The sequence below is a fragment of the Halichoeres trimaculatus genome, unplaced genomic scaffold, assembly GCF_033239565.1.
Source record: "Halichoeres trimaculatus isolate MK-OKI-2021-1 unplaced genomic scaffold, fHalTri1.1 fHalTri1_scaffold_9, whole genome shotgun sequence".
NCBI lineage: Eukaryota > Metazoa > Chordata > Actinopteri > Labriformes > Labridae > Halichoeres > Halichoeres trimaculatus.
The window spans coordinates 21,901,514-21,916,420 of record NW_027437188.1 but is presented as its reverse complement, the minus strand read 5'-3'; the positions used below and the strand labels follow the sequence as shown (position 1 = coordinate 21,916,420).

At 41.8% G+C, this 14,907-nt stretch overlaps 1 protein-coding gene across 3 annotated transcripts in view; it reads left to right on the top strand.

Annotated features, from left to right (window-relative positions):
- LOC141798382 (cilia- and flagella-associated protein 337-like) overlaps window positions 1-14,907 on the top strand; it is a 35,426-nt gene that overhangs the window by 7,565 nt on the left and 12,954 nt on the right. For all 3 annotated transcript variants that reach the window (XM_074680294.1, XM_074680295.1, XM_074680296.1), the window contains exons 8-13: window positions 6,796-6,963; window positions 7,069-7,217; window positions 7,575-7,808; window positions 9,215-9,379; window positions 10,492-10,607; window positions 13,708-13,838. In XM_074680294.1, coding sequence (XP_074536395.1) covers window positions 6,796-6,963; window positions 7,069-7,217; window positions 7,575-7,808; window positions 9,215-9,379; window positions 10,492-10,607; window positions 13,708-13,838 — 963 coding nt within the window. The remainder of the gene's footprint in view (window positions 1-6,795; window positions 6,964-7,068; window positions 7,218-7,574; window positions 7,809-9,214; window positions 9,380-10,491; window positions 10,608-13,707; window positions 13,839-14,907) is intronic.

Here is a 14,907-nt window from a genome sequence, read left to right as displayed (position 1 = left end):
CAGTCTCTCTCTCTCTCTCTCTCTCTCTCTCTCTCTCTCTCTCTGTTTAATAGATATCCATAGAAAATGTCTCTTTTGCACACATTGTTCACATGATTAACATAATTTTGCAAGTAAATGAAGGGGTCAGCAAAACAACCAATTATTGCAGATCCTTTACAAAACACAGAAAAAAAACAGCTGCTTCTTAATAACCAAACTGGTCTGATGGTTGTTGTTTAAAAGGGCTGTGAGGAGTTTAAAAGTGATCTTGAAAAAGTCATTCACACTTTAAAATGAGATTATCAGCGCCAATATTGCTGGTTACAGGTTATTTTAAATTGCTACTTCTTAGCTTCTATGACTGATTTCTATGACTAATTTTGTAGTGATGGTGGACATAGGAGCCTAACTGTCAGACAGAAAAAGGACAGAAGATCAAAAGAAAGCTAAACGGAAGAGTGATAAAGTCTGAGCTAAAGGCTAATCAGCCTTTAATGTTCATTCCAACCCACAGTCAGCAGTTATTCTGCAGTTGTCTGTTCAAACTTGAGAGTCTATCAATAAAATGAAGAGTGAGGTTAAATTAGCTGTCACTCTATCTCAAACTCTCTCACTCTGTTAAATCAAAATTCCTGCAGCCCCAATCACCATTTCCTCATTAACATTCGGGTAACTAATTGGTTCAACAGTTTTAGTACAAGGTGACTATTTACAGTGTTGAATAGAATATGATAAAATGATTTTGCAGAAGTTCTGAACAAACTGTCTCAGAGGAGCTCAACATGAAACCATATTTCCACTCAGATCCAACCCGCTGTTTTGATTCCACTTATTTCTAAGTTTAAAAGTGATCTTGAAAAAGTCTTCTTTCTAGCTTCCTAGCTTCTTCTTAGCCTCCTGATTGGGTCAAGCAAGATTGGATTGATTTACCAAGTCTCTATGACAACACCACACTGGCTGACAAAGTTTGGAAGAGATAAGAAAGATCTGTGTTTTTATCCGCTGAAAACAATTTCTGTGATTCATTTTGTAGTGATGCTGGTCACAGGAGCCTAACTGTCAGACAGAAAACAGACAGAGGAGCAGAAGAAAGCTAAATGGAAGAGTGATAAAGCTCAAGCTAATGGCTAACACAGGGGCTAAACTGTTTGTGCTAAAGTTCATTCCAACCCACATGCAGCAGTTATTCTGCAGTGGTCTGTTCAAACTTAAGAGTCTATTAAAATAATGAAGAGTGAGGTTACGTTAGCTCTGCTTGGTAGATGACTGGCAGGACACAGCTAACTAGGATTTACTAACGTTACACATTGCGGACATGTCTTAGAGCATCGCACTGCCAATTACGCCAAATATAGATGGCTACTTAACTACATACAAACTGACAGTGTTTACTTGTTTGTTTTGTTTACATTTGCTTAATTTCACATTTCAAACCGTAGCGCTACGTAACTGTACTGATAAATACCTTACCTCGGACACAAACACATGCATCGCTGAAAGTAATTTACGACAGTGTGCATGAGACTCCAGACCAGAAGGTGGCGAGGGAGTGCAATTAAAACAGATCCTCCTCACAGCATCATTAGAGTTACACTAACCATTGGGGCCCCAAACTCTGCAACTTGTCTTCTTAGTAGCTGAACAGAACAAAAGTTGGGGTGCAGAACCAGCAGTATGGATGACAAAAAGACAGGAAACAAAGAGCACAGTGTGCGTGTCAGGGATACCTGACGCACACTTTCACCTTGACAGCTGGGATGAGAGGCTCTGTCTCTGCCTGCTTGCTTGCTCTCTTTTTCGCTTTAATAACGGCTTATGCAACACCATGGAAATGCTTGGGTGTGTCTCTGTCACTGATGCACACACACACACACACACACACACACACACACACACACACACACACACACACACACACACACACACACACACACGCACGCACGCACTGAATCCTGAGTCATCCACTTTATAGTCTTGCACGCAAGACTTTTGACTATTGGCATAAAGTCACGGGCTCAGGGTCTGGCCCCCTGAGACTCCCCACTTGAGCTCGGTCTGGGTAACAAAGAGGTCGCTTAGTTGTATCTCGATTGCATCATTGGCACAGAGCCTCTCTGTAGACTCATTGGGCTGTTTGATAATGATTCAGCGGAGGCAGCGCTCTGAGACTAGCTTGGCTGAGAGGGGAGATCCTGATAAAGGGGGAAAACAAGAATAAAGTACTTCTAAATAAGCACAACAAATGAGGAAACAAAGAGAATACAAAAATGGGGGAAACAGAGGAGACAATAGCAGAGCAGTAAAAAAAGTGCTGGTTAATTGAAATTTTGCAGGCTGTGTGTGCACGTGCATGTGAAACAACAGGAGAGGGTGCATTGTGCCTGTGTTTGCAAGCGTGAGAAAGAAAAATAGGGAGTGTGTCTCGCTGCATATGTGTGTTGGCATACCTCTGGGGTGCTGGTGCTGTTCTTTTGAAGTTGCCCACCCTGCAGTATGAGTGGGCTGTGTACCATTAGACATGGCTGGTTATCCAGATCTCCAAACCTTCAGGCTCATGGGCCACCAGAGAGTGAGAATAAAAAAGAGAAAGCAAAGGGGGAGGGGTTGAGATTGGGAGGAAATTAGGAGGAAATTGGGATGGACACAAACTTGTTAGTCACAGAAAGGGAGAGATGTGAAGTATGCCAGCCAGAGAGAATAGCATAAACACATCCACATTATGCTGTGATCAAAGAAAGGCAAACAGACATTAAGGATAAATGTCAGCACAAAGGTAAAGTCTCCCAAAATGTGCAACGAATGCTTGCAAAACAAAAGAAGTTTGCTTTGATGTAAGACTTACGGTGATTTCTGCTTTCGCTCTTTTAAATTCCAAACACACAGCTGTAAGCCTAAAGCAGATGTTACGTGCCTGTTTGTGCATCACAAATAGTTTGATTTATGATTTGTGCGTGTCAGTGAGAGGGAGAAGGCCTCATTAATCAACGATGAGTCATGCAACGCGTCTGAAAAATCCACTGATCTTTTAATTCATGGGACGGAGCAAAGATGGGGTGTATGAAATGCAATCAGACGTAATTATTTGCCCCTGCCATGCGGACGATCTTTGACCTGCGACTGCTGCATGCCATCTGACATCCCGCGCTTATTTGTGCATCGCATGAAAGCTAAGCAACCCCTAGAAGAGACTTTTGGCATCTAATTTTGCTGTTTTCAATCAGTGTATTAATTGAGATAGATGGTGATGCAACATCCATTACATTTTCTGTAATGCCAGTGAGCAAAGCAAACTGGCCTGATTCTGTGCTGTGCTGAGCGTCTCTGGATTGGTTGGGTTGCTTTTGAGAAGGGTTGTGGTCAATGAACATCAAGCACGGAGAATGGTTGTCCTTCAGGGCTCTAAGGGATGGAATTTGTTTCACTTGGAAGACTTATTTATTTCGAAAAATGAAATAGAATGATCAGTGTGTCATCATTGAGATAAGCTGCATAAGGAAATCTAAGTCGTTCTATTCACTTTTTCTTTCTTTCTTTCTAAAGTTTGCTACATTAATGCATCACACTGCAGGAAGGTCTCACTTCCTTTGTTTCTGCTTAAAGCAAGTTTGTACAAGAAAAGCCAGGATGAAATCTGTGTGGGTAAACATTTAAATAATTCAAGCCTTTTGTTCTGTCATTTCATTTGAAGTAAGAGAACTGCCAAACTGAAGTTTTCATCATGTCCTTGAAATGCTGTGCCTGCTTGCTGTCAGTGGGAGGTTTTTATACTGCTCTGTCAGCTGGCGATGTTCCTTGGCCTTAAGTAGCTCACACACTATCTATGAGCCTCCAAATTTCCAATACTGATGTAAGATTTGAGAAAATTTGTTCATTAAAGCTGTTTTAAAGTGTCACAGCACCTCCTTTATGGCACAGATACTAGCCTTATTAGGTAACCGAACATTTCTGAGTTATTCTGGAGCATTTTTGAATTCAGTCTCTTATCTTAACTGAGCATTTTGCAGAGTTCATTTTTCCCCCTGGAGGGTACCATCTAGTCTGGTTTTAATCTCATCTGTTTAAGAGTTTTTTTTCCTGCACTGGTTGGTGTGTACAACTCCTCAGCCTGCTTGGGTTGGTGTTCCCCAAGGCTCCATCCTCAGCCCCCCTGATGTTATGTATATACTGTTCCTGAAGAAGGTCAGTTTGAAAAGTTATTTTCTTCTCTGTCATAATAAATGTGCTACATAACCAGGCATGAAAGTAGGCCAGTATGGTCAGATGCTGCTTACTGCTACAGAATTCATGTGCGGCACACATTACTGCTGCCTCCCAAAACCCTCTTCCAAATCCAGTCATGGTCACACTTTCAGCAATAATACACATCTGCTAATGTTATGTCATCTTAAACTACACTTGCTCCTCCTCAATGACTGCTTCTAAGTTGCTCCAAATTGCTTCTGAACCATCTGCACAGTGTTTTGATTTGTGCTGGACAGGGCCCAGCTGCTCTCAGCCAATGCGCTGTGGTTGTCTGATATCCAGAACTCCGGGCTTTTGGCAGGATGATGTTTGTTACAACATATTCTGAGTGAAATGTGTAGCTGAGTAAGATGTGATGTTTTACGATACTCTTTTATTCCGACATGTAGAACAGAGGTTAGGATGAGAAACTACTCTTCAGCTCATCTAAACAGCTTGATGCTCATTTATCTTTAGGATGTTTGATTTGTCCTCAGCTACTGCCATGGGAACTTGGTGAATGCCATTTGCACTCAGAATGAATAACAAATTATTCCAATTAAATATAAAACATGTATTTGATTGGCTGACATGCTTTCAGCAAATTATAATGTTTGTAATTTTTTTTTTCCAATTTTGTTTATTAGAAAAAGAGAGGGGGAAACACTGCACTAAGAATCTTTTTTGAAACAATGCTGAAAACATACAACATGACATTTTAATATTATAATGTTTCTAGTTTTTTCCTACTCATTTAAAGGGATAGTTCAGTTTTTTTGAAGTGGGGTTGTATGAGCTCTATGTGACCACTAAGGACATTAGATACAGTAGAAAGTTGTCTCCTCTCCCTCAGTAAGACACAGACTGTAATCGATGATGACGAGGAAATAGACGCTAACAGGGAGAGATGGTAACAAATTCAAAGACTATTTTCTCTGCCTACAAGAACTAAAATCAAAAAGTAATACCACAGTTTAAGAGTACGCTACGATGAAGTTTCATTCACTTTGGAACCATAAGGATACCTGTATGAACCGGAGCACACAGAGCTGCTACAGATGGCAACTGAAAGGAATACAGAGGAGTCATCGTGGACACTGGACATCAAGATAGAGTCGGAAATACTCAGTGGTGTAAATGTCTGAGCTGTGACTCAATGCCCACGGATGCTGAGTGTTACTGCTGTTATGAGTGGAACTTGGTTACAGACACTCTTCAGGATTTGTCTGAGGACACTGCTGGTTCTCAAGCTGTCTGTAAAACTCATCACACAGATTTCCCTGCTCTTCTGAATTCTGGAGTGTCCTGTAACAGCAACAACAACAACAGTCGTGGCAGCAGTAACACAGGACTTGATGTCCAGTGTCCGTGGATGTTTCCCCTGTATTCCTTTCAGTCGCCATCTGTAGCAGCTCTTCTTCTGTGTACTCTGGTTCATACAGGTATTCTTTTGGTTCCAAAGTGAATGAACTTCATCGTCACTGTTATAGTCACTCATTTTGAATTTCCCAAGCTGCCTCACAATCCTTAGAGTACAAACAAAAGAATTACGCTACTTGATCAAACTTACACGAGGCCACAAACGGCGCTTTGGCATAGCTTGTTTACATTCCCTACAGCTGAAAGGAGGAGGGGGGACGGAGCGCACTAGCGCTGCGCGGAAGGATACATGACCAGTTAGTTAGGTCCGTATAAATGTTTATATTTCCCAAGACTTAATGCACTTAAAAAATATTTTATGTAGCGTACTCTTAAACTGTGGTATTACTTTTTGATTTTAGTTCTTGTAGGCGGAGAAAATAGCCTTTGAATTTGGTACGGTCTCTCCCTGTTAGCGTCTATTTCCTTGTCACCATCGATTACAGTTTGTGTCTTACTGAGGGAGAGGAGACACCTTTCCACTGTATCTAATGTCCTTAGTGGTCACATAGAGCTCATACAACCCCACTTCAAAAAAACTGAACTGTCCCTTTAAGGTATTAACATGCTAAAACTATTTTTTTTCCAGGATGCACAAAGCCCAGGGGAGGCTAACTCTATGAAGCAGTTATAATTTAATTGCAAAATTAAAACCTACTTTCCCTCCTGTCGGTACCAAAATGTTCTCAATGTGAAATGAAATCACATAATCATCTTTTGTTTTCAAAATCATAAAAAGCATATTGGCACACGAAACTTTCAGTCAGCAACCAGAGGGAACCAGAGTTAGTTTGTTAATGAAATTACAGAAATCAGCTTCTTACCAATCTTTTCTAAAGATGCTCCATCATTTTGTGGTTTCATCTCGTCAACATAACTTTTAACATATTAAACCCCAGATACAGCAGAAACAAAACAACTGAAGCAGAGATCTACACTTCAGATAAGAAACTATTGTGACTTCAAAAAGCGATACATAAAAGAAGGTAGCAAGTTTATAATTACCCAGTTCTTCAGTATTCTTCCTGTTTTCTGTCTAATTGACTTTAATCATGAGCAGACCTGCTCCCTCCAAGTGTTTCACACTCTTTTCTAAATGTCATGAAGCTAATTGTAGTATCTGTCACAACTAATTTACTCTTTTACTTCCTGACTCCTTGTTTATCCCTACAGTCAGCTACCTGGGCTGCCTGGATGCTTTTGTGTCATGCAGCACCAGGCCTCAGAGCAGCATGGTGATTGGCTGGAGGGAAAAGGAAGGCAGGGGTCTACGAGTCTCTTCCTTCGCTACCAAGAGAGGTGTTTTGGACATGCACCACCACAGAGAACTCAACTTGATAGGTGGGACTGCTTTTGTGCTCAGACTGAAACTGGAGAAGAAATGGCAGACATAAGAAAAACACTGTTAGCATTCCTGCTAATGTGAGAATTTTATGATGGTTTTAGCCACTGCAGGACTGGACCACATGGTCTTGCTGTGGAACCCCTCTGTGACCTCAGACCCAGTTTGTGCTCTCAGTGGGCACACAAGCCCTGTCACTGCTGTCTGCTTCATGCAGACCAAGCATCAACTGCTCAGCTACTCTAAAGATAAGGTAGGAGTGTGTGTCTCTGCATGAGATGAAATAATTGTCACATTTACGACCACCTCGTTGTCGACCTCTTGCTCTTTCTCCCTTAATGTTGTTTCCCATGCTGCTCACCCTAACCCTGTTGCAGCACTGTGCTTGTTTGCCTTTGGCTTTTCTGAAGATGATGAATATTTTAGATGTGATCTATGTTCCATCTGCACTCTGCTCAAACACCATCTGCCATAGCAACACTAAAAGCTTTACCTTATTTCCCTCTGCAAACCCAACAGTCATCAGGTTTGCATCTATCAATCCATTGCAATCACTATTTTCATAAAGCTTTTACCCTCACGTCTTTCATTTATGCTTTCCCTTTTCCAGGTCCTGTGCCTGTGGGATATTTCAAGTCAGCTGTGCCTTCAACGTTTGGCTCGTGTTTTTCCAAAGACTCAAGAGGACACTCACACCTCGCTGCTCCTCCATGAGGATCAACAGCTCCTCCTCCTCCTATCTTTTAACAGTCAACTGGTCCTGCTGGAGACAGTGAAGGAGAAGAGGACCAGCAGCCATGAACACCCTGTTACCTGTGTACTGTATAACAGTCTGTTCAGACAGGTATGCAGGGTCAGTTGGACTTTAAGTGGCCAATACTGTCTTCTTTGATGATAGCAGTATTATCAGATAGTAGAGTCAATACAAATGTTTAAGATGCTATGGGAAGGATCTATATTAATTGCACTCCCTCACTACCTTGTGGCCCTGAGTCTTCGCACATTGTCATAAATTCCTTTTAGCAAGGTGTGTGTCTGTTTTGGAATTAAATGGAGATCAGATAAAAAAAAAAAAAATCTTTGTTCAAGACAACTTTTTCCTGGATACAACACGCCGGGGTAAAGTATTTATCAGTACAGTTACGTAGTGCTATGATTTGAAACGTGACTAGCAAACATTTTAGCAGCTGTCTATATGTAGCGCTATTGGCAGCCCTGTGCTCTGTTGTATCTGTGGGCTAACGTGACATCAAGTAAACATTGTCAGTTTTGTAAGTAGTTTAGTAGCCGACTATATTTAGCACAGCTGACAGCCCGGTGCTCTAGGACATGTCCGTAATGCGTAACATGGTGAATACTGGTTAGCTATGTTCTTCCAGTCATCTGCTAAGCAGAGCTAACAAAACCTCACTCTTCATTTTATTGAGCCCTTTTAGCTTTCTTCTGCTCTTCTCTCCTTTTTTTATGTCTGACAGTTTGGCTCCTGTGTCCAACATCACTACAAAATTAGTCAAAGAAATTGATTTTAGCAGAGAAAAACACAGATCTCTGTGTTTTATCTCTTCATATCACTAAACTTCGTCACCTGGCGTGGTGTTGTCATACAGACCTAGATGTGCCGTAAATCAATCTGGTCCTGGTCGACCCGATCGGGAAGCTTAGAAGTAGCAATTGAAAAAAACCTGTAACCAGCAATACTGGCGCTGATTATCTCATTTTAAACTTGGATTATGGTCAGGCATATATTATAGAAGGGAGCCTTTTTGAAATCACTTTCAAATTCTTCACAGCCCCTTTAAATAGGGGTATTATGCTTTTCAATGTCTTAAACATAGACAAAAAGTAAGAATACTAAAAGAAGGTATCTTGACAAAACTCCAGATTCTGAGATATTTTGTGCATTTTGTTATTCCTTTAGACAAACAACATTTATTTACAACATAATAAAAACAAAAGCAAAAAAACATAAAAAAATAACAGCCGAATCAAATATTTACTCCCCTTATTGTAATAGGTGGCTCTCAATATTTCTTTGCTCCTGCTTTCATTCCCTCCTGACAGCAGCATTAGTTATTCTCTTCAGTGGTGTCTTGTCAGTAAAATAAAGTGTAACCAAGCGTGGAGAATGGCTCCGTTATGTGCAAGTCATTAAAGAAAACATCAGCTGGAGCTGCTTTTCATGCTGCTTAAAAATGATCAAAATCTTTTTTGATGATTGACATCTCCCTTTCTCTCTCTGTCTTTTTGTAGGTAGTCAGCAGTGACTCTGCCTCCTCTGTGATATGCTGGCTGGCTGACACGGGTCAAAAGGTGAAGCAGTTCCACCACTGCCATGGAAACTCAGAGATCTCAACCATGGCCCTGGACGGCACACAGACGCGGCTGTTTACTGCGGGCACTGACGGGGAGGTCAAAGTAGGTGGACACAGGCACTCGCACGCTTGTTTAGCTTTAAACTTTGCAAGGGCAGAGATGTCCCTATAGAGATGTAAATTTTGAGATGCACTGACAGAAATGCAGGGATTGATGAACAAATATTAAGAGGAAGGTGAAGTAGCTGTCTGCCACTTTTAGAGTGGACACTTAGTGGATTGTCAAGGTCTCAAGTATCAATTGATAGGGGTGAACTTCCTAACCTCGTTGGCTTATCATTAAGTATACTCTATACTTGAAATATTTTGAACAGGAGAAACATGTCACATCTTTGTGTGCATGCTTGTACATCAGTGTTATAAGTCTGTTTGGTTATGCATTGTAAGAAAGTCCATACCCTCACTGTTTGTGTCCACATGCAACCACTTCTTTTCTGTGCAGACCGATTCCTGCACAGCTCTGCTAAGTATTTTTAACATCTTTCCCTTAGGACGTGTTATGACTCCAAGCTTACTGCAGTCGTTCTCTCAGGATTAAAAATTATCCTAATTATGCATATTATAATCAATACAATCAACCACATCAGTTCTCTGACCCCATGAGCCTGAGCTCGAGCGTGCAGACCATGTGCAGCCCAAGTATCTGTGAGCACTTCCAGGTAAACACTCGCAGTGCCGTTTGAAACAACTACACGTTATCCTCAGCAGAAGGAGCAGACACCCCTCAGGCCAATTAGTCACAAGATGCATCATCTCACCAATTTTCATCAACACTAAACCCGTGGTGCAGCAGTTAGGGCAATTCGGAGTGTAACATTCTGACCTTTTAATTACAGCATTCCCATTGGGCCAATCAGTGTTTCTTTGTTAAATGCCAGAACACACAGATCCAGACTGAGGCATCATGCCAAATGAGATGTTGAGGGGGGATTATTACCTGAGCTGTCATATTTGATAGATGGGATATTGTGTAACGGTTTGCCAGTTTGTACCCTGAAGTGGTTGGCCAAAACATACTCTTTATTTAGACTGAGCAGAGGGTGTCTTCAAAGTGACAGAGAAATGCTAAAATCTCTGCCCAGGTCAGAAAAAATAATAAAGCTCATTGGCTGTTATGATGGCACCAGAGAAAGTCATTTGTGTGGACATTTTCAGGTGTGGGACTTTAACGGCCGATGCCTCCACAGGATGAATGCTGGCCTGGGTGTGGCTGTGAAGATCTCTCAGATCCTGCTGCTGAAGAGGAGTATACTGGTGATGGGCTGGGAAAGGTATAGGAGAGATGCTTATTTTTAAAGAAATTTTCCACATGTGACCTGTGTGTGTGTGTGTGTGTGTGTGTTTATATTCTGTCTGCCCTCTCCAGCTCTTTTTGCCTGCCAACGACTCAGGGCCAACCAGACATCTGGACTCTAACGAGTATCTCCAGCTTATGAATATATCAGTGTTTTTTTTTTTTTCTGTGTGTGTGTGTGTGTGTGTGTGTGTGTATTTTGTGTGTATTTTGTGTGTGTCCATGCATATGCTCCTTTGTACGACCACATCGCATCTACATTTGATCTTCATCATCATCATCATTTCACATTCAGTGAGCTGAACTCAGCAGTGTGCATCATCAACTTATATGACTCCCTCTTTCTACTGCAGCCTGTCTGTCTTTCTTTCACACACACACACACACACACACACACACACACACACACACACACACACACACACACACACACACACACACACACACACACGCAAACACTTCTCTCTTGCTCTCTGGGGTGCCACAGTGGTAAAGAGAACATAGACGACAGATCAGCAGCAGTAAAATAAAACACAGCCGTTATTGCTTCCATCGCTCATATCATTTGCCGTTTCTTCACATCCACCTAGACCACAGCTTAATCCGTATTGTGCTGTGTTACAAGGGATCTAATTTAAAGTCCTGTTGCCCCTGTGGCTCATATGAACTCACGCAGGTTCAGATATCCGCATCACACTGTCACACTGAAAGAATATTCTCCAGCATGAAACCACAGTGCATCATGTTTTCATTTCATGTGCAGTACCTGCATAACAATGAAAGAATGGAGGAAGAATTCAGTGAAGGTGGGATAAACCCTGGCAAGATGCTGAATATGCATGTTGTCTGCTGTGGTACTGCAGTGTGGAAGAACAGGTCTGATATAATACTGTTGAAATTGAATCTGTTGAAAGGAAATTGTAGATGTTTTTATTTATTTATTTTATTTTTTTATTTTGAATGTGCCTCACATTGAGGAATTGCAAATACTTCTTGTACTCCTCGTATTTCTATCATGAGGTGCATTTCAACTGCAACACCTCCCCCCAAGAACTAGGGACTTTTTGAGGACCTTTGTGCACTTCCACCACAGGAGCTAGAGTCTAACTGAAGTTCTGAGGTAAATGAGCTGGCCTTGCCTGGAAAGTAGTACTTTTCACACATCTAGGAACTATTAGGGGTGTGGCCTGAAGGCTGAATGTTTTTGATTGGTCAAGCACCTGCAGTCTTAAATTACACCATCCAGCTCCCAAACGATCAAATCCTTCGAGCCTGATACCTGGAATGGATCTCTGTCAGCTCTTGGTGTTATGGTTTAAGAGTGACCCTGTGAACTGGAGACCCTCAGCGGAACATGTCAGTGGACATCAAGTTTACGACAGCTGTTAATTTTTTTTTTTTACACACAGCTTTTCCCCTACCATTAAATGGGATTGGGGGGGGGGGGGGGGGGGGGGGGGGGGGGGCAGCCAGTAGCCCACTCCCTCAACCGAGGGACTCCCCCTGGAAGTTTTCCATATAGCACCAGATAACAGCAGAAGTACTTTGGAGTTACCCCTCTCATTAATTAGGTAATGGTAAATAGACCAGTACTTATACAGTGGTTTTCTTGTCTCTCTGACCACTCAAAGCGCTTTACACTGGCAGCCCCATCCACACCACATTCACACACTGATTGCAGAGGTCTGCTATTGGAAACCATCAATCTTAACTAACAACTTCACACCCATCCACACCACCAACCAACAGTGGGAGCAATTCAGGGTTCAGTCCCTTGCTCAAGGACACTTCGGCGTGTGACTACAGGAGCTGTAATCGAGTATATCACCAACCTTAAGATTAAGACCTTAAGAGGCAACAACTCTGTCACTGAGCCACAGCTGCCCCCAGATCTATACCTTGTTTATTAAATTTAATGGACTAAAGAGCCCTGTCTTTCATCTAGTTTACATGACGGGATGTCATTTGTACATTGTCACGTTCACAATTCTCCTTATGCTCTTGTGTGCATGGCGGAGTTCCACCCAAACGTGTTCACAGACACAGAAGCACGTGCGCGCGTATTCACACACAGACAAGCCCATTTCATATAGAGCTGGGAAAAATCAAAGACTGTATGGGAAAACCACCAAAAGAAACAAAGAATCATCTCCCAATGCCTTCTCAGTGAAGATGCATCAACCCCCATCCTCCTCACTGCCGGTGACCCCCCAAGGCTTTAAACCTAGGGGAAACACTGACATATGTTTATCAAAGTATCCTGATCAGACAGTATTTATTTGATTAGCTTAAACTGTTAAAGGGATGCAAACCACTGAAAGTTCTCAACCAACAGAGTCAGTCAAACACTGGTAGACATGAATCATGTGTAGAGCTCAACCAGTATTTTCACAAAATAAACCTGAAATGGGCTTTTTGGAAAAAGCCTTGCCACTTTCACTTGTCTCCTTTCAAGTGTTGATTCAACAAATACATCCAAATAGCTACAAAGCCCAATCAAAAGCAGCACAGATTGAACATCCTCCATGCTATCAGGCTAACTTGTGTTATCTTTTGTTACCTTCTGCTGGCCTTTGTGACAAATACTCTCCAAAAATACTCTGAAATACTGAGTTACTATCGCCAATGTCTTAAACATGAAAGACTCTCAAGTCAGTACTGTCCACTGCAGAGCAGCCTCTTGAGTTGATTTGAATCAGATATGGTTGTAGAAAGTAAAATTGTTTGGTTTTCTTTTACTTGACTTCTCTTCTTCAGTTGATCTGGTAAAGATCACTTTATCACTGTTTCACATGACGAGAGTTGGACTCATGTTTCATCAAACATAATGCTTGAGGCTGTCTCTTTGACCTATGACCTATGCTGCAGCCGTTCACATGGGGAGAGCTGTGAAGTGTATGGTTTCACTCCAGTACCTTTACATCCATTTAAAGTGCAATGCTCCATGTACTATTTCTCCTACCTCCACCATTTTAACAGTGCAGTGCAGATGGTTTCTGAAGTTTTGTATATGTAATAAACCTTCACTCCCCCCTCCTCACCTGACTCTGTGGTATTGTGTCTCCCTGTCTCTGCAGGATGTTAACAGTTTTCCGCCTGCATTCCTTCTCTCAGTCTTTTGTTGAACCATCAGAGTGGAAAGGAGGCTCTCAGCATCACAGTAGTGTGCTCTGTGCTGCATTCCAGGCTCCACATGTTCTGGTCACAGGTGAGTGTGAGGTGCTATCCGTGTTTGCAGGGGGTGAGGTACATGAGATGCCAACTTTCAGGTGAAGTACAAAAGCAGCTGTTACTTTTTTGAATTAACTTTTCACTGAAAAACAATCTATTTACTTGGAAAAAAGAGGTGTAGGTGCAATGAAACAGGATCCAAGAGACAGGATGATTTTCCACAGCATGTAGTCTAAATCACCATTTGATTCCTCATGGACACAACCGCTTCCCTTGTGTCCTCTAGGCGCTGACATTTTCCTCCACCTAGGCTAAAACCCAAGCAGGTTAAAGCCTTTAAATGGCATTAAATCCTTAATTGGTGCTGACTTAGAGGCAGGTGATGAGGAAAGGTCAAGCAGGGCATAGGTTGAAGAGACAGAATCAGTATGGTGGTCTGCACGGGGCTTGGCATGGATGATCTTTGTTCATAGTCCTTGGTGTGTGTGTGTGTGTGTGTGTGTGTGTGTGTGTGTGTGTGTGTGTGTGTGTGTGTGTGTGTGTGTGTGTGTGTGTGTGTGTATGTATGCTTAAGGGGATATTTCCTTTGATCGGTTAATATCCTCTTTCTTCTTTGTTTTTTTTTTTTTTTCATCTTTTTTTTATGCTGTTAATTAACGTTTTTGGTCTTTTTTAATGTCTGCTTAAAGAGCAGGTAAGATGACTTTCTAGGGTTGCAGAGATAATTCTTATATCAAGTAAAACCCAGAAGTAGTTGTTCTTGGTGCAGAGTCCTCTTTGTGATTGTGCCTCAACTTCTGAACTTTACCTCAAACATGTTTGCTTGATTTTGATTTTAATGTTTGTTAATTTGGTCAACTTAAGACTGCAACTCCTGAAAAACACTGAATAAGAACAAAATGCCAAAGAACAAAGAACTACGCTTCTAAAAAACAAAACCCAAATCAAACCAAGCAGCATGACCAGGCTGGGTCAGGTTCATAGTTTGTGTGGACAGCATTCTTTTAAAACGAGCAGGACTTCTCAGCACTCATCAGATTCTTCGATTTCTCCGCCCGGGGGATTGAACGAGCAATCCACCAGACACTGGTCCACTTCGTTAATCA